We start from the raw sequence: 22,635 nt of genomic DNA, 5'->3' as shown, positions 1-22,635 counted from the left end.
CTTGACTCGAAGATACAGCTGTACCAATTAAATACTATATTGTTCCATAAAAATTTAGCACTTGATATGGTGCTCTTTTCTGCATTGGATTGAAAATTTTTCTTAATTTTAATAATAATTTCTGCTACTTCAGGTATCAGTTATGCATGGCCTGAGTCCTAATGTACTTTTGTATAGTCTATATTTTGTCTATTCAAATTCTGGGAGTCCCAGCTAATATTTTTAAGTATGTTTCTAGGCCTCCTTGTTCCAGAGGACTTTCACATTGTCTATTTAAACTTAAATTTGATTTTCAATGAAAAGTAATTTCCATATTGGTGTATCACCAGAACATAGAAGTTATGTGATTAAAGCTTTAGTTGTCACACTCCTGATTTTGGGTCTGGGAATAGCAATGTACTGCTAGAATGCTACTGTATGCCATTTTTCTGTGACAGAATTATTCAGAGATTTGTACTACATTGAAGTGAAACTTCTGTTTTACTTCTAGGGTTGCCAACCTCCAAATGGTGGGGCCTGGAGTTCTCCCAGAATTACAACTGATCTGCAGACTACAGAGATCAGTTCCCCTAGACAAAATGACAGCTTTGGATGTGACATCATATCCCTGCTAAAGTCCCTCACCAAGCTCTGCCCCCAAATATCCAGGAATTTCCCAATCAGGAATTGGCAACCCTCTTTATATCTAAAGCAGGGTATGGGTTGTAGGCATGCAGTCCCTTTTTTAAATACTTCGAAAGCAACTGTAATTTGCTTCTGGAGATGCAGTCTTGTTCAGTTACTATTTTTTGTTGTAGCGACCCACTTGCCATTTCATTGCTTGAATTTCTTGTCTAAGATAGTTCTAGTTCTAAACATTGCTGTTGTGGTATTCTCTCTGGATTGCTGTGGCTCTGTTCTGTCTCTTATAAAGGTATTAAAACCAAATGGTTAAAGGTAACCTTCAGCTTGGTAAACCTCTTTTCACACTGTGACAACTACTGATAGTTTGTGGGGTAGGGGTACAGGGAACACCTTCCCTCCCATCTTGATAACAGAATTATAGAGTTGGAAGGTACCTCCAGGGTCATCTAGTCCAATCCCCTGCACAGTGCAGGAAATTCACAAATGTTTTTCTCCACACACACACACACACACACAGTGACATCTGTTCCACACCCAGAAGAAGGCAAAAGAAAAAAAAATACTGCAGGATCCCTGGCAAAACTGACCTGGAGAAAAATTGCTGCCTCACCCCAAAGTGGTGAACAGCATTCCCCTGGGCATGTAAGAAAGGGCCACAAGAATTAAGTACTGATGCAACTTTTCCTGCCCTCCCTCTCATGATCTGCCTAATTCACAAAATCAGCACTGCCGTCTAGCCTCTTCTGTTTAAAAACCTTCAAAGAAGGAAAGCCCACCACCTTCTGAGGAAGCCTGTTCCACTGAGGGACCTCTCTGTCAGGAAGTTCTTCCTAATGTTTAGCTAAAAACTCTTGATTTAAGTTCAACCTGTTCTGGTCCAACCTTCTGGGGCAACAGAAAACAATTCTGCTCCATCCTCTATATGTCAGCCCTTCAAATACTTGAAGATGGTGATCATATCATCTCTCAATCATCTCCTCTCCAGGCTAAACATACCCAGCTCTTTCAACCTTTCCACATAGGACTTGATCTCCAGACCCCCCTCACCATCTTTATTGCCCTCCTCTGGACACATTCCAGCTTGTCTATATCCTTCTTAAATTGTGGAGCCCAAAACTGAACAAAATACTCTAGGAGAGGTCTAACCAGAGCAGATTAAAGCAGTATCATCACTTTGCAGGATCTGGACACTACTGATACAGTCTAAAATTGTATTTGCTTTTTTAGCTATCACATCACACTGCTGACTCATGTTCAGTGGTATGATCTACTAAGACCCTTAGATCCTTTTTGCACATACTACAGCCAAGACAAGTCTCCCCCATCCTGTAATCATGCATTCAGTTTTTTTCTGTCTAAGTGCAGAACTTTACATTTATCCTCGTTAAAATTAATTTTATTGGTTTTATCTTTGTTTTCCAGCCTGTCAAGATCATCCTGTATCCTGACTCTGTCTTCTACTGTATTTAAACCCTTCCAATGTAGTGTCATCTGTAGATTTAATAAGCATTCCCTCTATTCCTTCATCCAGATCATTTATAAAGATGTTGAACAAACAGGCCCCAGGACAGATCTCTGAGGCACTTCACTTATCACTCCTCTCCAACCATTCACAAGCACTTTGGGGTGCAATTTGTCAGCCAGTTACAGATCCACCTAACAGTGATAGGATCCATTTTACCAGCTTGCCAACAAGAATAGTATGTGCAACCTTATCAAAACCTTACAAATCAAGTAGTCATACAAGTTGAGGTAAGGTCAGTTATCAGCTTTTTGGAACACCTTCATTTCTATACTCAGAGGTGTGTCACAGGTAAAACATCTCCATTTTTCATGCCCAGGTAATCCCTGGTCAACCTCAGGATCTTGTACTTTATTCTGACCTTTCATACTTTGGGAGGATCTTGATATTTCTGGCCCCTTGAGTGCCCCTAATCTGCAGGTCTCTTGGAAAACTTCCTTCTCTGCTCCCTGTTTTATTTCCTTCTCCCTTTTTTTCCATCAGCTCTTTGCTTTTCAGCTCCTTCCACGTTTCTCTTTCTCTCTTCCCCACTCCACTCATATCAATGAGGTGTTTTTAAAGAGATTCCAACTCAGTGTTGCCCTTTACCTAGCCTTGGGTGTGCCATATTGTGTGGCAGGGAAGTTCACAGCGCCATCTCTAAGGAAAGGCATATCCTGCTTTCTGGCAGCCAGTCTGGCTGTCTCCTAGTGGTGTAGCTGCCCCAGTATCTGTTTGAGACTGTGTGGCCCACTTCTTCATTGTTTGTTGTGGTCACCATCTTAGTCTTGGTGGTCTAAGCCTAGTCCATGGCACATGTAGAAATATATAACTGTATGATTTATAGCATGTTACAATGAAATAGGTAAAATAAATAAATGGCATCTGGGATCTACAGTGGACTCATCTGCTGAAATGTATAGATCCCAGATATGTGAGTCTTTTGTGTGGCATCCACCCTCCTTCAAAACTGTAGAGAAGGTATAAACACAAAATTCTGTCTCAGCAGACTTTTAATTCAACTGCTGCATCAACATGAAACTTCTATTGTAATATTATGTGAAGGGTTCCCCCCTGTATTTCTGCTCTCAGGCCTTCCTCCCCAATACCTTGGAGGTTCAGGGTTGGGGAGGGACTTTAATATCAGGTAGGTCCTCAAATACACAAGAAGATTCCAAGGCAAATTTGTATTATTATATGATAAAAGTCAACTCCACATGTTTTTATATGTTGTCTAACTAATACAGAACTGTATGTTTGGAAAAAGCAACTGAAGGTAGTAAGTGGAACTGCTGTAGTTTGGTTGTACTTATAACAAAGAACATTAAACAGGATGGGATACAAAAGATGCTTTTATACAAGAGTGATTTCACTGTTTTAGTTAAAAAGTATAAAGCATAACTATTCGTGTTAATGTATTACAGATTATTTTAAAATAACATATATTGTGTACCTGGTGCTTTCTTGCCACTTTTACTCTGTTCAATAATATATTCTTCTAGCATTCTGAAATTCTGACTTATTATCCTTAGTTTATTCCAGTAATAAAATAACACCTTGGGGGGAGGATACTGAAAAAGTCTCCTATTCCACATTTTATGTTCTTTCTTTGTGATTTTAGTCTATAAAGCAGTGGCCGTTTTCCCACTAGCGTTTGCTCCGGCGTAGCGCCCCATTTACCTCCGGATCTTCTCTTGGATTTCACACATGTTGCTCCGGCGCTGCGCTTTGCTCCGGCGCTTCAGGGATTTTACGCCGGAGTATGTTTTTCAGCAAGTTGCCGGAGTTTCCGAAAACCTCCGGATCCACTCCGGATCCACTCAGCGGAGTTTCCTGTGCGAAATCCATCCACGCCGGATCGACTGCTTTGGGGGCGTCACCCTCTCCCTTTCCGTCCTCCCACCCCATCCACCCGCTTGGCCAATCATCAGCATTTCGCGGCGCTTCCCCAAAGTGCCGGCACGGCCATTTTTTTTTTTTAAACTTCACAGTTTTGCGTAATAGCGATATTTCGAAATTAACAAATAGAAAAAAAAAAAACCCTCCTGGAATAGCCTCAATTGGCACTTCAATTGGTTTCGTTAGAATTTTTTTTTATTATTGACTTTAGTTGCGTTATTCCGCTGTTGCGTTATCTCGATAATGCGAAAACGACCATTGCTGGGGGGGGGGGGAATGTAGTGCCGGTGCGGGCCACAGCGTCCATGTGTGTGTGTTTTAAGAAGGGAATGCCTCCCTCAGCTGTGCCACCAGGATTTCTGGACCTGCACAAAATCGCCATGTATAAAATGGGAAGTTGGAGTCCTGCATTCTTCTCCCTGGCTACATTCCGCTCGGTTAGAAAGTAGACGCGACCGAGCTCCTCACACGCGCCACAGAAGGGGAAGGAGAGAATGGAGCGGGGGGGGGGAGCTCTGGCAGCAGGAATCAGTCAGGTCCCCGTTGCAAGCGCCAGCCGGGGAGGGGAAAGAGAGCGGAGGAAATTTGGGGGGGGGGGGATCTAGTGCTTCAGAATTTGGGGGGGGGGAATCTAGTGCTAGGATTCTCCACTGTGAATGCTTCCGTTAATACATAAAGGGCTGTGGAGGATTCTACGGCTGCAGCCAATCCATAAGCAGCAGCAGCACACGTGATGCGGTTTGTCCAAGAAATGAAGGGGAGGCAGCAGCTCGATGTTACGTTAGTACGTTAGTACGTCATTACGCGACCAGACTTGCGCTTAAAAAAAAAATGATTGACAGGGCATCGGACTCAAGCCGATGCCAGTGGGAAAACGATTTGAGCCGGGGCTTCAGGGAAGGCGACGCCGCAAAGAGTCACTAGTGGGAAAACGAGAAAAATGCTCTGGACATAATTGCGCCGCGGAAAAAGGGGAGCAAACGCTAAGTGCGAAAACGGCCAGTGAGTTCATTAATGAATTGTAAGAAATAATTACATTGATGCTTTGTAGTCTAAAAAGTTTTCTAACAGAAGCTTCATTTTCAAAGAGAACAGGCTTCTACACGAGTTGCAGTTTGGTGGGCCTTGCTAGTATAATTCATGCAGTTTGTAACTCTTATAGATTCAGAATTAAAAGTGGAAACTGGTCTGGTAACAACTTGATGAAAAATAATTGAAAGCTTTCAAACTGGAAAACTAATCTGTATTAAGGACTCTGGTCCTTTTCTAAATTCTTAATTTTTGAGATTATTTTTATTTTATTTTATTTACATTATTTATAGTCCACCTTTCTCATATGGACTGAAGGCAGATTACATATAGTGAGTCAGTAGAATCAACAAAATGGGATATTCAGTAACTAATGTGTTAGGATATTAGAAGACATCAATGGCAACAGTTAATGGTTACCTAATAAAAACTATTGAAATTGCTTACCACCGGTGTGGACATTCTTGTAGTACAACTCCAGAATTAGCTTTTTTTAGTCACTCCATAATTCAGTATGTATAATGTAGCAAAGGAACTAGTCCTTAAAATTGACCATGGTAGTTTGAACCTGAGAGCCTGCAGAGTATGCTCACCCCTGTTTTTTGGTCTGTCTTACCAAAAATCTTTACCTCCCTATATGTACTATCTTACCATCCCACATTATTGCAGAACTTCTTATTTGCAAGACTGAACATTATACCTACAGTGGTTTTGCAAGGGAGATTTTTGAATTGGCTTTACACTGGTAGAATCTGCCCTTGTGGCCTTAACAGAATTAATGCATCCTTTCAAGCTTTGCTGAAATGCAGATTTTTGAAGGTTATAAGGGATTACTTTATTAAGCCTTTATTCAACCAACCATCCCCCCATACACTGGAAACCCTGGCTCTTTTGCTTAGTGAAAAGGATCCTAAGATTACTCTAGCAATTGTGAAATTTGTTTCAGTCCTTTTAGCCCTTGCATTAAAAAAAGGTTGCCAAGTCCAATTCAAGAAATACCTGAGTACTTTGGGGGTGGAGCCAGGAGACTTTGGGGGTGGGGCCATAAGCAAAGTTGTGACAAGCACAATTGAACTCCAAAGGGAGTTCTGGCTGTCACATTTAAAGGAACCACACACCTTTTAAATGCCTTCCCTACATTAGAAATAACGAAGGATAAGGACACCTTCTTTTAGGACTCATAGAATTGGACCCCCCTGGTCCAATCTTTTTGAAACCTGGAGAGCATTTTGAGAAGCGTCATCAGATGCTATGCTGAAAATTTGGTGCTTCTATCTCAAAAAAACAACCCCTCCAGAGCCCCAAATACCCCCAGATCAATTTTCTATTATTATACCCTATGGGAATCGATCTCCATAGGGAATAATGAAGTGCAGACATTTCCCTTCCCCCCTCCCCCGTTTCTGACAACTCTGAAGTGGAGGAGGGCCTGCTCCCACCTGGGGATTGGCATCTCTACTCACGAGCTGCTGAAATTCCAACTTCTTCAAAGATAACACAGAGCAACCAAAGGTTCAAGTTTACTTTTCCTATGCAAATGACCCCTGAAAAGATTGTGCAGCCAACAGAGGGTCTGGGCTGCTTTCACAGGCACTGGGAGCAGGTATGTTGTTCTGCCTCCTCTCCCCCCGACCCCCTTCAGCCTTAAAGACACAGACACACCATCCCAAGAGGAAGTCTCCAGAGAAGGCACATGGTGGCTGTGGGGGTGGGGCTTCCCCCCGCCGGCCAGCTGACTGGGAGTGGGATGGAGCCTGGGGAAGCAGGAGAACTCCTGCTGGGACCTGAGGATTGGCAAACCTATCTAATGCTCAAGATTTGTGAATCAGTGACCATCTAAGGAAAGGAAAGTGGCAAAGAAACAATGCCTTCTACTTCCAAACCCATTATGAGCTAGGGTTGCCAGGTCCCTCCTGGCAACTGGCAGAGAATGTCTACGTCACTGACCATGTGACACGGAAGCGACATCATTACTTCCAAGACATCAGGGCGATGCTCTGGTATTTGAGCAAAATCTCTATGATAAATTTGGTTCCTACCATAGAGTTCTTGCCTAATACCTAAAAGTTGCCCAAGTGACCCAGACATTATGACTTCACTTCAGGGTCACATGACACAGGCACATTGGATGATCTCCAATGACAGCCAGTTTGGCATAGTGATTAAGTGCACGGGCTCTTATCTGGGAGAACCAGGTTTGATTCTCCACTCCTCCATATGCACCTGCTGATGTGACCTTGAGTCAGTCACAAGTTCTTGCAGAGCTATTCCTCTCAAGAGCAGTTTTTGTCAGAACTCTCTCAGCTCCACCTACCTCACAGGGTGTCTGTTGTGGGGAGGGGGAGGGAAAGGAGATTGTAAGCCACTCTGAGACTCCTCAAGTATTTCAGGGTAGGATATAAATTCAGTCTCTTCTTCTTCAGTCTTTGGGAGGTAAGTCCTCCCCCAGCTAGCCAGCTGATCAGTGGCATGCAGTGGGGCCTGACAGCAGGGGATCCCCAACTCCACTGAGGGGGGGAAGCTTTTGAAGTATAAGAGATGTCCTAATACTGTCTGATCATTCTGCATTAGTTGATGTTACATTCATGATTTATACATCCATAATACTGGCTACCTGCAAAATGGTGGCAGTGGTGCTCATGGCTGTCAGCCATTTGGTTCTTAACATTTTAGGGCCAGGATTTGAAAAGCCACATGTGTACTGCTAACTGCTTTGTTTTGCGTTGTGCAGAGCTGTTAAATCAAACCTGAGAAAGCAAAACTCTACTTGCACAGTGAAACTTTCCTTCCCACTGTAGCCTCTGAAAAGCCGCCAAGTGGATGCTTAGAAGCTGCACTGATTGTTGCACTGTCTACTGTAGTTGGAGAGTAGACTCCATAAAAATCAGAGATACCTCTTTCAAAAGAAAATCATCTTTGGATCAAATCCTATATTGGTAATAAGAGGGCTGAAAAAGTTAACTATTCCATTGGACTGCTTTCTTGAAGGTTGTTAGTAGCTGTCTCAGATGAGTATGGTTGGTTTTAATTAATTTCAATATGTCAGTGGGGCATAAACATATTAATTTCAAAGCTGGACATTTGTTCTACTTAATGGTAATACATTTTAATATCTAAAAGAGAGCGAGAGTTAGTACATTGGCAGCATTAATGTAACAAATTAAGAACTGTTCATGTAGACCTTAGATCCAAGGACATTTGAAGTTTCCTCTCTGAGATATATTAAATTGAATAGTATTCCCCTTTCACACCTGTTTAAATTGTGTTTCTAGCAAGGTTTACTTCATGATCTTCAGAGAGTTGGACTAGATGACCCTGGAGGTCCCTTCCAACTCCATGATTATATTTTAATGTAGTTGTGACCTTCTTTTGTTGCTGACTGCTTTCTTCCATTGTCCCTATTCAAATTTTGGCAATACTGTTTTTTGGGACATGAATTACTTGAGATAGTGTACATATGGAACCTGCTTGCATCCTCATCTTACCTCACCATTTGGCTGATGTGTTTTGCATTCTAGAGCACTAATGCTCTGACCATTCAGTTTGTTTTGCAACATTAGCCCAAATCATCTTTTACTGCCACAACTTTATGAAAAAAAAATATTTAAGATCTTATAGGTTATCACCTGCTATAACTGTCTTTTGTATCTGGTTTATCAGATTTAGAATTCAGAATACAAGAATAGTATTTGCCTTTTCTGTTGACATGGTCAAGTAAAGCTTTCCAAGCCATACTGATCTACCCTGGCTATATATTTCTTAAGGACTTCATGATATTCACTGCTTCACTTCTGGTCTGTGTAACAAGATCTTCATAGTAAAGGTCTTTAAAAGACTGGAAAACATGCAGGCATGTATTCTTGAGAGTTCTGCTGTTCCCCAACATGAATATCCTTGACTTTGGGTTGCATCTTTGTATCTTCCATCTGTGGATTGCAAATCACTCTTTATCGCTTTTAAACACACACACACACACAATCTCTCCTTTAACTTTCTTATGCATTCCGATATTTGCTTCCAGAAGATATACAGCCTGCCCTGCAGATGTGAGGATTATACTGTTTGCTTTTCTGTCAGAGCTTTTCACACTCTTATAATTTTTTTAGACTTTTATTTACAACCATGAGGCCTATAAATTAATTTTTTAAAAGAGAGGGAGAACTGAAGAACAACCCATGGGAAACATAATGGCTGCTTCTGTAATTTTAAACAATGAAGATTTCATGCCAGCATGATATAACATGAATATAATTTTGAAATAATAAAAAACCTTAAGAGGATATAATTCATCAGTGTGTTTCCTCATATTTAGTAAGATCTGTAGGAATGCAGAGCACTAACTATGTAAATGTTAAAAATGGGAAGAATGGTACTGCAGTCTAGAAGTTGTTCATTAAACCTTTTTAGATAAGGGCAGTTTGCAGAAGTTGAAGATAATGGCTGCAGTAAAACTAACCATACAACTAACTGATCATCCAATTGAGCTTAAGTTTTTGCTTTTTTATAATTAATTGAAATATTTATACCTCACCTTTCTTATAATTTTCAAGTAGTAGGCCCCCCCCGAAAAAAGAAGTTTGGAAATGATTGTTTTAGTGTGCCCTATAAATGCAGCTTTGGAAATTTAAAAAAACAAAACTCAGTGAACTCAAAATCTGAACTGTAATCAAAGGCTGTAATAGGCACTGTAATAAGTCTTCAGTGCAGCACCATCTTCAATGCAGCTGAAGAGATAGATACTATAACATGTTAAGGATAAGTTCATGGGGAAAGTGGATAAAATATTATTAGTAGCAATATTGATCAAATTGTTTGGAGAACTGGGTTACATTTTGTTATATGAGAAATCGCTTTTCTTTATACTAAATATTTTAACAATTAAGTTTGAATTTCGTATAGTTAGCAGAACACCTTGCTCTGAGTAGTTGTTAAAGGGTTCAAAAATATTTGTTCTGGTTTTCAGACTTTTTTCCTAAATAGTGCTCAATTATGAAGCATAAATGTTTTTAATATTATTAAACTATTCCCAAATCCATTTTATGATTAGAAGGTGATTATTGGGGTTGAAATGCAGAGAAAAGACACACATAATGCAAAAGAAAACTGTAAGTAGCTCAAGTCTTGCTGTCTGTTCTTGGCACAACTGTTCCTGTCACTTAAAAGAAACTACCTTCAATACTGAATTTGCCTTTTCAACAGCAGAAATAGCTGAGATGAACTGCCAGCAAAGCTTCAGTTCTGAACATTCTCTCACACAGAGGTATCCTCTGTTTTGTATCCAGACCTAAACTTTCAAAAATTTTGGGTGCCCGCCTCTAATCTTGGGTGCCTGCTTGACAACATTCTGTATCAGACTTAGTAGATGTGACAAATCTCCTGCCCAGTGCTTTGCATAGACAGCCCAAATGAAATAAGTTTTTAAAGTCTTAATATATTATGAAATATTAAAGTTTTTAATTTTAAGACTTTTATTACATCACAAATATTTCCATATGTCATTTAGGATTCAAAAATCTGCTTTAAATATAAGCAAGGGTCTGGGAATTTTTGCTTAAAAGACAGTATCCTCCCCATAGCATGACATAGACTGTTTTTTAAAACACCCTTTAAAATTAAGCGATTTAACAAGAGGAATGGGAAACTGCTGTTTCAGAAAAACAAGCCCCCAAGCTAGCTTGAGATCTAGGTGCACAGGTCTTCGGCCTTAGTAAGAAAAGAGTGTCTGCAAACCAGTCTATTACCAGTCAAACCACTGTAATTAAATCACTATTATGTTTATGAAGAATAATCATTTATAATGCACACAGCCCCCCCCCCCCAAAAAAAAAGAAAAAGAAAAAGAAAAAGGGCTAAGTAGCTATAGTTATTCATGTGCCCAAGATGGGGAAAATAGGTATTTCAGTTAGGGTAGTCAGATCCAGTAGCATTTTGGTCTATAAGGTCATCTTTAGTCTTCATAGATGTAATAGACATTTCTCATTAAACCAAGTCATCTTTTAAAGTCTTCTGTGAATTTTAAAGCATCTTTCTGTCACTGATCCTGGTTGCTTGATATTCTTGTCAGTTGACAATACTAATAAAAAACCTCATCTTTAAGGGCTTTCATATATATATACATACATATATATGGAGCCTGCCGTTCTTCACCCTCTGTGCATCCACAGTATTAATCAGTATACGCCATTTGGCACTGAGCATTTTTTTTCCAAGTATTTTTATTATTAACTGACATTTTTTAAACCTTTCAAGCCATGGCCCCATTAAAGAGGAAGATGAAGATAAAGAAGTAGAAGAGGAGGAGGAAGAAGAGGAAGATGACCACAGTGACAACAATGAGGAAGAAGAGTTTGAATGTTATCCACCAGGCATGAAAGTCCAAGTGCGGTATGGACGAGGGAAAAATCAAAAAATGTACGAAGCTAGTATTAAAGATTCTGATATTGAAGGTGGAGAAGTCCTTTACTTGGTGCACTACTGCGGATGGAATGTGAGGTAACTGAGATTTAGCTAGTGATTACTTCCTTAAAACACTTCTAAACACGCTAGTGTATTTCTACTTCTCAAATAAACACCGAATATTGATTTTTTTCAATATTACTGCTCTATGAAGATAACTATACTGTATAAAATTATTCATATTATAGGGTAGAATTACAGCTACTAGTAGCAAATAAGTCAAGAAAAATATTCTTATTCACACTTCTGATACAGATTTATATAAATACTTTTAAAGAGTAAATAGCATTATGTAGTTCCTTTGTCCCCATTAAGTCTTCTCAATCATGTAGTGTTGAGTACAGCGCTACTAGATCTCTACGCATTTCTCATAGTCAGTCTCCTATGGGAAAAATACATATAGTTTTCCAAGAAATTAAAGTGAAGTGAGATTTCATTTGGAAAAATTGGATTTCTTTCTGGATGATTGCATGCAGGAACCCTTATTTCATTTTCAGCATTAAATCAGGTAACCAGTCTCTCTGAGCATCCTGGTCCTTATGTGCACCTTAATGGGCAGTAAACAATTGTTTTTCATTTTGCTGGACCTGGTTTCTTGTTGCCACGTACTTCTTCAGAAGATTAATCTTGTCTTAGCAATAACATAATTTTTAGATCTGAGCATCTTCGTATCATTATGACTTATTGCCATAATTTAGTGCTTTTGGAACATGACAAGTTTAACATTCTGCCAAAATGTTCTTGATGTCTCTTATGCCATTAATGTCCTAGTCTGTGCAGTTTCCATATTGTTGTATTCTCACGCTTTCTTTTAAAAGCTTGGTTTATGAATATGTTCTTTGCAAAGGTTTTTGTGACAGGCCGAACATTTCTCACCAATACCGATATGGACTTTTTATCATCTTTCCTATGCCATTTGCATTTACACTACTTTTATATCATCATAATCTTAAAAAGGTTGGAAAGAGGCCATGTTAGACTCCTTAATGCTGGCAAAGTTAACCAGCATGAGTCACAGTTGGAAAACTGTCATTCCGCCTCATGTGTTTTCATAGTGGAATTATTTGCAATGAACTCATCCCTAATTAGAGTAATCAGACAAATCAGAGGCTGATATTGAAAATTCTGTGTTAAGCTTTTTACATTATATATATTTTTAATAATGTTGCCTGTTCATCATACATTTTAATGCAAAGTGGTTATTCAGGAGATTATGATATGTGTTGTAAAATCAACTCTTGCAGTTTATGTATAGGTACAGTGATGAAAATACTATGTGCGAATTCCGTAGTGCTGCAGCAAACTTGCAAAAGGCATTCATATCCTTTGATTTTATCCTGCTTTGTAACCTTTGGAAAGGCTCAGGTGGGTAGCCATGTTGGTCTCAAGCAGCAGAACAAGTTTTTAGTCTAGTGGCATCTTTAACACTAACAGTTTTATTCTGGGTATAAGCTTTCATGGGCATGCATGCTTCTTCAGATACAGTATATTTTAGACTACTAATTCTGCCCAAATGACGTCTATTTCAGTAACAGTTTTTGTTTCTTAGATTGGAAAGAAGTTAAAAACTAGTTCATTTTTGCAGACTTTATTCAACAATATGAAATAAAAGTTCCATATTTTATATGTCAGGTTTTCAGCAGAATTTGCAGGCCAGTTACATTTTGAGCTTATATTGGTGAAGACTGAACTAGCAGTTGGTGCTTGTCATGGCCTGGGTGGTTCTTTCAAACTTTTATTGTATTCCTGGATATAATTTTTGTATTTAAGGATGAGACTGAGAGAATATCTCACTATAGTTTCTTCACAAGCCTCTTAGTCTACATGATTGCTGTTCAGAAAAGGAAATCTACATAGACTTCTGTTATTAATGTTTAATTTTAAGTTGGATCCTAAGACATATCTTTAGTAATAGATGAAGGGCATCAGTTCAAGGACAGTGTGATGATGGATGGATGGATGCTCCAGGACTGTCAGAATGTAGTCATTAGAGGTGCCAGCAAGAGCAGGAAAAGTCTTTCTACCCGTCCACTGAACTTTTGTCCCAGCGTTTCTCCAAAGAGCTCAGGGCTGCATACATAATTCTGTCCTCCTCCACTTTATCCTCACAAGTCCTATGAGTTAGGCTGAGGGGAAAATGGCTGGTCTAAGGCAACCCAATGAGCTTCTGAGTATAGTACTATCTATACGATTAGTGACTGTAGTCGCTGGGAGGGAAATAATTCTAGTCTGCAAATTCAGAATAGATCTTGCAGTCCACTCTTCTGAAATTAGGGGGAAATAAACCTTTTATAGTCTGAAGCCTTGTATGTACAGAGAAGGAGTGGGAGTGATTGTCATAGCTCTGTCTTTTGCTTCATGCATGTTATTCTGCCTTTGTGAGTTTGCTGAAACATGGGCAACATATCCTACACATTTGAGTTTAGGCACTATGCCCACCTTAAGCCATACAGGTGAAGATGGGAAAAGCTCATTTAGGAAGGGAGAAGGGTTGGACCAACATGCTCTTTTTACCTCTACTTGAATTGGCTTGTATCAACATATGTTGTGTGTACACAGTTAATCATCATGATTTTAGATCAGAAATATCTTTTCTATGAGGATATTCACTACTTTTAAGCTTGATGCAATGAACATTCTTGAATCTAATCGCTGTGAACAAATAAGTGCTCACAGCAGCATTTGTGGAGGAGACAGATATTTCCAAGCTACCCCAGAGATTTCGAAAAAGTGGATGTTGTAGGTTGTGAGGTTGCATGTGCAAAAACCCCTTATTGCCTTAGGGACAACATTGAGAAAGGGGATATCAACCATATCTCACTGCTGCATCAGTACAGACACAACTGAAATCATTGCTGGTGAAAGAGGGAGGGTGGGAAAGATCCATGTCATTTTGTTTCATAGCTCTGTTATTGATAATGTGTTAACTCATGCTTCTTGTTTCTGCTGTGTTTTCAGTGTCCAAAGCCATTATTTTGTCATGAGTGGGTCAGATATTACTGACAGGCTCTGGAGGATACACTGCTAGTGCATGCAAATAATGGATTGGATCCAAAGTATGGTTTCCATTAACAGAAGGTCCTTACATTGGTAGAACAGAATTTTTCTGCTTACCCCTGCTGCTGTGGCTGCTGCTATGCACTGAACTTCCCTAAATGGTCCCCTGTCTTCCAGAAATAGTATTTTGGAGATATCAATGGATTGTAGCAGCAAAGGAAAGAAGACAAATTTCATTCTGCTGATGGGGGTGCCTTCCTTTAATGAAAAATTCAGAATCCATGGGTTGAATGCAGACTAAATTTTCTGTCAGCAGAATGGAACTTTTCTGCTTCTAGTCTTCCCACCACAGAGTACTGATCTTCACAAAATGCTGCTTTTGGGAGACAGGGGACCTTAGGAATGATATGAGGAGGGCATGCAGCAGGAAGGGGGAATCGGTGAAAATTCCCAATTTAGTCTGGATTCAACCCAACATGTTCACATTTTTATTCAAGTTTAATATTGAAAGCATATGTGAAAAGTATCTGATCAAAGCCATTTACCATGCTATTATTTTAAAAGTCCAGACTGAAACTAAGCTAGAGAGAGATTATTCTGAGGAGCCTGTGTAGAACCCATATGTTTGAACTCCATAAATTTAAAGTGGAGTTTAAAGTATATGCTGATGACAGTTTGTGCTCTCTCCTGCATGTATGCCGCTGCTGTAACATCTGGATTCTTGCATAGTGTCTATTCATAGTGGTGTTTAGAAGCTAGTGAGCAGGACTTAAATAAAGTTGAAATGATGGAGGAGTAGAGGGGAATAGTTTAGCATCTCCAAGTTATTCAGATACACAGCCTTGATATCGTCATTGAATTCTGGTTTGGCAATAGGCATTATAAGAAGAGTTGCTACTGAACTCATTTCATTTCTGGAGAGGCCTAGGACAGAAAGGTCTGCAAACCTATCTACAGTGGCCAAGTGACCCCATGGAATCAGAAGCTACAGCTAGGGTTAAGATTATTGCTTTCATTGGCCACATCTGTCTGTCCAATGGTGGAGGTGAGCAGCAATGGCCGTTTTGAAGATTTTAAATGGAAAACCCTGGGAGACAGTGTTCTACTTGATCTGCTTGGAAATGGAGCAGGGCAGCATTGGAGCCAAAAGACAGAACAGGAAGGCAGCCTTCACGGTCAGTCCTCCTTAACTTAAGGAGCCAAGGAGGAGGCTTGCTGTTGTGTAACATGTGAAATGAACCTTATTTTGGGCATATTTCTTGTACACTTTATTTGGATTCCAATGAGTTTCTTCACTGTAAGGACTTAATTGCATAGTGATCTCATATAACTTGAGTTGATAGTAACCAGCTTTGAATATCAAACCCATAATTTATTTGTGCTGATGTGATTGCTCTTGTGTAATGAGTGTACTTAATGAATAACAAAGTAACACAATTATCTCATAAGAGTTGAAAATGTTATTTTTTAAAAGGAATAATGAAATATGTTCTGAATACAGGTGCATGAAGTGCTTTTTATAGTAAATGATCTTGTGGGTGAGAGAATAGCTTCACTACCATGAATTTTGTATTTCATAAGGGTTTATTTGTTTAACCAGTACTTTTAGACGTATTGATCAGAGTACCATGAATAAAGTAACATTTGCAAAACATGTATTCCCTGTTTCCTCTTACTTCTGTGTGTGTGCGTGTGATGTGTGCACCCACACACACACAAAGCTACTGCTGCTGAGATCAGGGGGCCTTTGGGAACTGTATTGTGTGCAGTACAAGAAGTTGCAGTGGGAACTGGCAGGAATCTCCCCCGTCACTCTTATGTAATCTTTTGCACAACTGGGGGGCAACAGCTCATCCTGGTGGAGAGATTAGTTCCACTTTCTGTCGCATGTCCTGTGTGTTTCATCCTACACCCAAAGGTGTTAAACATATGGCCCATGGATTTGAACTGGCCCATCGAGGGCTCTTATCTGGCCTGTGAGTAGGGTTGCCAAATCGAATTCAAGAAATATCTGGGGACTTTGGGGGTGGAGCCAGGAGACATTGGGGCGGAGCCAGGAGCAAGGGTATGACAAGCATAATTGAACTCCAAGGGAGTTCTGGCCATCACATTTAAAGGGACAGCACACTTTTAAAAAATTCCTTCCTTCCATAGGAAATAATGAAGGATAGGGGCACCTTCTTTTGGGCTCATAGAATTGGACCCCTAGTCCAATCGTTTTGAAACTTGGGGGTTATTTTGGGGAGGGGCACTAGATGCTATACCGAAAATTAGGTACCTCTACCTCAAAAAACAGCCCCCCAGAGCCCCCAATACCTCCAGATCAATTCCTCATTATACCCTATGAGAATCGATCTCCACATAGGCAATAATGAAGTGCCCAGCAGACATTTCCTCCCCCCCCCATTTCTGGCGACTCTGAAGTGAGGGATTGACATCTCTACTCATGAGCTGCTGCCAACTTCAAAGTAACACACCATCCCAAGAGGAAGCCTTTCAATCGGAGACTGAAGCCTCCAGGGGTGGAAAGTCACATGGTCCTCTGGGGGCAGGGCTTCCCCCCACCAGCCAGCTGACTGGGGGAGGGAAGGAGCCTGGGAAAGCGGAAGAACCCCCGCTGGGACCTGGGGATTGGCAAGCCTACCTGCGAGCAACTGGTTACCTTTATTGCCAGATGACTCTGAGGCTGTGCATTATGTCCCTGCATACTGTCCCAGTGCTAATGAGTAATGGGCGGTGGAAGTGGGAGGGTGGGCATCAGGAAGATGCTGTAAGGCAATATTGCAAGAGTGTTAATGTTTTAAGTATGTTGGCATTTTGAGTAAAACATGATACTGTGAATTGCATTTTCCTGGGTCCTTTATAAAGTTTATATCTCTGGTACCTGGCATTATTATGGCACACATGGTCTAGCCCAACAAAGTCACATTTGATCCAGCTCATAAAAATGGTTTTGATGCTTCTGTCCTAGATCATTCCCCAAAGTCCCCCAGGAACAGCAGCGGGAGGGGATGCACAGGGGAAATCAGTAGGAACAAGCAGTTGGCAAACTCTGTTCACAGTTCTTTGTATCTACACCATAAATAATAATTTAAAAATTCTTATTTGGACTTCAGCATAAGGCCTGTTGATTGTTCAGCTCACAATAATATATTAGGTTACTGATAATATTGTGTTTTAATTCTTACTCTAACTTGTTTTGATATGAAAATTTGAACAGTTAATTCTTCCACTGTTTTTCCATGGCTTTCCTGTACTAGTAAGTAGCTTTTCTACTGAAATAGATCTTATGTATGGGGAGAGAGCAGAGCTATAACGGAGTTACAGAATGAGAAGAACCTAATTAAAGTTCTGTGCATTCTGTGACCCTTTTCAGAAGTATATACAAATACTAAATTGCCAAGTATGTCAAGAGATTTAGCGTAACATAGCAACTAAGAGAGTAAGCTAAACATCAGAAAGTCTTGAACTCCTCAGGTGGCCCTAGGCAGCCATTCTTTTTCTACCTTGATTCCTGTAAATATGTGGATAATAAACACTGACCTCCTAGAACAAATTATTGTCCCAGTCAGGGCTTTTTCTTGTAGCAAGAACTCCTTTGCATATTAGGCCACACACCCCTGATGTAGCCAGTCTTCCTGGAGCTTACAGTAGGCCCTGTAAGATATCAGGAGCCCCGTGGGCAGAATGTTAAAGCTGCAGTGCTGCAGTCCTAAGCTCTGCTCACGACCTGAGTTCGATCCCAGCGGAAGCTGGGTTTTCAGGTAGCTGGCTCGAGGTTGACTCAGCCTTCCATCCTTCCAAGGTCAGTAAAATGAGTACCCAGCTTGCTGGGGGGAAAGTGTAGATGACTGGGGAAGGCAATGGCAAACCACCCTGTAAAAAGTCTGCCGTGAAAACGTGAAAGCATCGTCACCCCAGAATCGGAAACGACTGGTGCTTGCACAGGGGATCTTTCTTTTCCTCCAGCAAGATAATGTATACAAAATGCTTTGGGTGCTTTCTAAATGCCATTCTTATTATTATCCTGAATACTGACAAATTGTTCATCTATAGTAGAGAGTCAGATTTTTAGAACATGGTAGGTCTAAAGCCTGTGCTATGTGTAACTATGTGTAATTATGTGTATTTTATTTCTCCATAGGTATGATGAATGGATAAAAGCAGACAAGATAGTAAGACCAGCTGACAAAAATGTGCCAAAAATAAAACATCGAAAGAAAATAAAGGTAGATCACAATGGACTACTACTGAATTTTATTCTTGAGAAAAGAGCACAGTGCTTCTCTGTGTTAGCCATTGTTATTGTTGCTGAGAGATCAAAGAAAATAATGATAGAGTTCATATTGCATGCTGCCCATTCACAATGCATCTCTAGGAGTTAAAATTTAAGCTCCATCTGCTGACTGGAGGGCAAAGCTTACAGTTCTGTATCAGATCTTTATTAATGTGTGTGTGGTATCTTCTGGTTTGTTGAATGCAGGAGTAGGCACAGTAATTGTTTTTATTACCCCAATTTTTTTAGTGAGCTAATTCCAGCATCAGGCAAATGTAAAGAAGCCACATCTGACTCAGGAAGTATCTGGGGACTTTGGGGGTGGAACCAGGAGCAAGATTGTGACAAACATGATTAAACTCTGAAGGAAGTTTTGGTCATCACATTTAAAGGGGCCATGTCATTTTATATGCCTTACTTCTGTTGGAAATAATGGAAGATAGCGGTGCCTTCTTTTTGGGGCTCATAGAATTGGACTCCCTGGTCCAGTCTTTTTGAAACTTGGTTTTTTTGAGGAGAGGCACCAGATGCTATGCTGAAAATTTGGTGCCTCTACCTAAAAAAAACCAGCCCCTCCAGAGCCCCAGATACCCACAGATCGATTCTCTGTTATACCCTATGGGAATAGGGAAAAATTGAGTGCCTGGCAGACATTTACCTCCCCCACCCCTATAAGTACTGCCATATTTTGAAGCATCTCTGAATAAGACCTAGAATTGCCCACTTGTAGTCTGGTGGTTTTCAGTGAATAATTAACATTCTATGCTACAGAATGCTAAGGCAGGCTTCGGATTCCTCTATGGGACAGAAAGGGGCCTGTATCCTTCCACTCAGTTCTAAAGACTTAAAGACACCTGTTTTTTAAAGAGACAATTTTCCCCTCTTGCTGCAGGTAAACTGAGACCTCCACAATTTTGTTTGTGGGGCAAAGTAGGGAAGGAGAATTAGTAGAAATTGCTGCCCCTTTTTAAGAAAACTAAAGTGGCTTTCAATGTAATCCTAAAATGATTTATATCCTTCTAAGCCCTTTGTAACTGTTTTACAGTTGCACTGCTCAGTTCTTATGAATATGTGATTCAGTACAGATCAGTGAAAATACTTTGCACAATGACAAAATTGTAAATATTATTATGGTGGTGTGTGTTGGAGAGCCAGTTTGGTGTAGTGGTTAAGTGCACGGACTCTTATCTGGAAGAACCGGATTTGATTCCCCACTCCTCCACCTGCAGCTGCTGGAATAGCCTTGGATCAGCCATAGCTCTCACAGAGCTTGTCCTTGAAAGGGCAGCCACAACTTCACAGGGTGTCTGTTGTGGGGAAGGAAGATAAAGGTGATTGTGAGCCAGTCTGAGACTCTGAAATTCAGAGTGGAAGGCGGAATATAAATCCAACGTCATCATCGTCTTCTATTAGGATGTTTTATTATTTATGTTGTGTCTAGAGCTGACACCTAGACTCCCAGCCAGCCACAGTAGGGCTGTCTGGGCATCACAGGGGCTGGGCTCCACAATCAGTTCAGCAGGCACTTTCCTGAGTCGGGAGGGGCCAGTGGCTGCTGAGGGTAGGAGTTAGCTTGGGTCGTTCCTGAGAAGGTCAATATCAATTAGCAGCAGGCTAGCAACTCTTGCACCATCTAGGAACAGGCTCTGGCAGCCTCTGAGATTGCCAGGGAAGCGGACCCCACCCCCAGAGAGGGCAACTGCCTTACCAACAGATCCAGCAGCAGTAGCCCAGGTAAAAGACCAGAAACAGGGCTAGAACAGGACAAGCTGTGGGCTAGGGTGGAGACAAGTGCTCAGCGTAGAAAGGTAGGGAGAAGCAAGAGGTTGGAGGGAAGGATTAAAGAACAAGCATCAGCCAGGAAGTGGGTGGTGAACACCCCACCCATATCTCCAGGTTGACTAGAACCGATGCCAGGACCTGACAAGCAGTGTTGGGATTGGACCTTGGGAAAAGGGGGACGTGGCAGGCATAAGGGAAGCTCCAGGGACAAGCTGGGGAGGAAAGGTGTTGAAAGGACTTCATGCCAGAAGGAAGACAGCTGTTCAAGAAAGGGAAGAGCGTGATGGTGCCGCAGTCTCCTTTCCTTCCTATTTTGAGGCCTAAGGAAGCATCCCTTGGCATGGCCCAACATGGTGGAAGGCAGAAGGTTGGGGCCAATGAAGGAGAAGCCTCACAGTATTTATTTTGCAGAAATCAGTCTCCAAGGACTTCTGTATTTCCTATGTAATACATTGCCAATAACATGCCGTTATTTAGAAAGGTAAAGGTAGTCCCCTGTGCAAGCACCAGTTGTTATCGCCTCTGCTTTCACAATGTTTTCATGGCAGACTTTTTACGTGGTGGTTTGCCATTGCCTTCCCCAGTCATCTACACTTTCCCCCCAGCAAGCTGGGTACTCATTTGACCGACCTCAGAAGGATGGAAGGCTGAGTCAACCTGGAGCCGGCTACCTGAACCAGCTTCCGCTGGGATGGAACTCAGGTTGTGAGCAGAGGGCTCTGACTGCTGTACTGCAGCTTTACCACTCTGCACCACGGGGCTTCTATGCCATTATTTACCTCTGTGCTAATGCAGAAGGAGTGTACTATTGGGCATTTTGCTTCATTAGCCAGCCCTATGCTGTAGTATCATCTGTGCTGTATCTGATTCTTTGAGTGTAGGACTGATTTGTAGTCCATACAACATGTGCCAACTGATTCATAGGCTGTACAACATGTGCCAATTGAGCTGCCATCAAAGACTGTCTATGATTGTATCGCTTTTTATCTTATTCACATGTTTTAATTGTTATTCATGTTGTTTTTATAATGTTATCTGCCCTGAGCCCTCCTTGGAATAGGACGGACTATATATTATCTAAAATAAAGAAATAAATTATTTCTGTGATGGACACTGAAAGATCAAGTTACCAATATGACATAAAATATTCCCTATTTGATTAAAATTTTAATGTCATATGTTGAGAGAAATATCTTTCTGCAGTTCATAAATTCAGTACTCTGATAAAGGGTATTTTGCTTTATGTAAAAATAGCAGGTTGGGTTTTATGCAGTGCAAGTGGAAGGCACTGGCAGAAATCAATTTCTCCCACCTCCTACTTCTCCCAGCAGTTGTCTGTGACCCTCAAAAAGGTGATGTTAAAGATTGTAGGACAGCATGGATAAAGACTTTGCAGCACAGTCCACTGCATTGAAGAGAGGGATGCAAGTAAAACCACCCACTCTTCCCCTTCTATCAGCAGAGCTTCTTGATCTAACAAGGAAGAGGGGCAATCTATCCTCTCCTCAGTGCAATCCCCTATATTGCATGAGTTTTGATGGGGAAATGTGGAGGCAGGAAAAATCCATCTGACCACTTTCTTCTGGCACTGCATAGTGAACGTCTGTTGGAGATTAATTGTATGGGTTAATTAACAGTGTAAATAATGGCTTTTCCCCTTCTTTAAAACAGAATAAAGCTGACAAAGAGAAAGATGAGAAATATTCTCCTAAAACGTTTAAATTGCGCCGCTCATCAAAGCCACCTTTTCATGCCAGTATATCACCTGAGATGGCATCCAAACAAGACAGCATTGAAGCCAAAACCTCTGAATCAGCTCCAAATAAATCTTTAGAGATTGCTTCCATCTTTAATGGACTGCAAGGTAGTAGTGTTAACAGACTTTCTGTTTCATTTTTTGAATGTGTTTTTTCCGTCAAGCCTTAGGAGAGAAGATGTAAGTATATAATACGAGCTTTGCAAACTACTGCTCATCTCATAGTCTGTATACATCAACAGCTAACAAAAGTGTGGGCAGGAATCTGAGCATTTGTATTGGGTTTTGCTTTCTTTGTTTTTGATTGACTAGTAC

At 40.8% G+C, this 22,635-nt stretch overlaps 1 protein-coding gene across 3 annotated transcripts in view; it reads left to right on the top strand.

Moving 5' to 3' along the window:
• Positions 1–22,635, top strand: part of ARID4B (AT-rich interaction domain 4B) — a 176,088-nt gene that overhangs the window by 137,598 nt on the left and 15,855 nt on the right. Inside the window, exons 17-19 of one of the 3 annotated variants that reach the window (XM_060243094.1) lie at positions 11,303–11,545; positions 18,651–18,735; positions 22,236–22,428. In XM_060243094.1, the coding sequence (XP_060099077.1) occupies positions 11,303–11,545; positions 18,651–18,735; positions 22,236–22,428 (521 nt within the window). The remainder of the gene's footprint in view (positions 1–11,302; positions 11,546–18,650; positions 18,736–22,235; positions 22,429–22,635) is intronic. The other 2 variants (XM_060243100.1, XM_060243107.1) reach the window with 2 other exon arrangements.

Source organism: Heteronotia binoei, chromosome 1 (genome assembly GCF_032191835.1).
Source record: "Heteronotia binoei isolate CCM8104 ecotype False Entrance Well chromosome 1, APGP_CSIRO_Hbin_v1, whole genome shotgun sequence".
Lineage (NCBI taxonomy): Eukaryota > Metazoa > Chordata > Lepidosauria > Squamata > Gekkonidae > Heteronotia > Heteronotia binoei.
The sequence above is the reverse complement of the archived record's forward strand: the minus strand, read 5'-3'. Positions and strand labels throughout refer to the sequence as shown.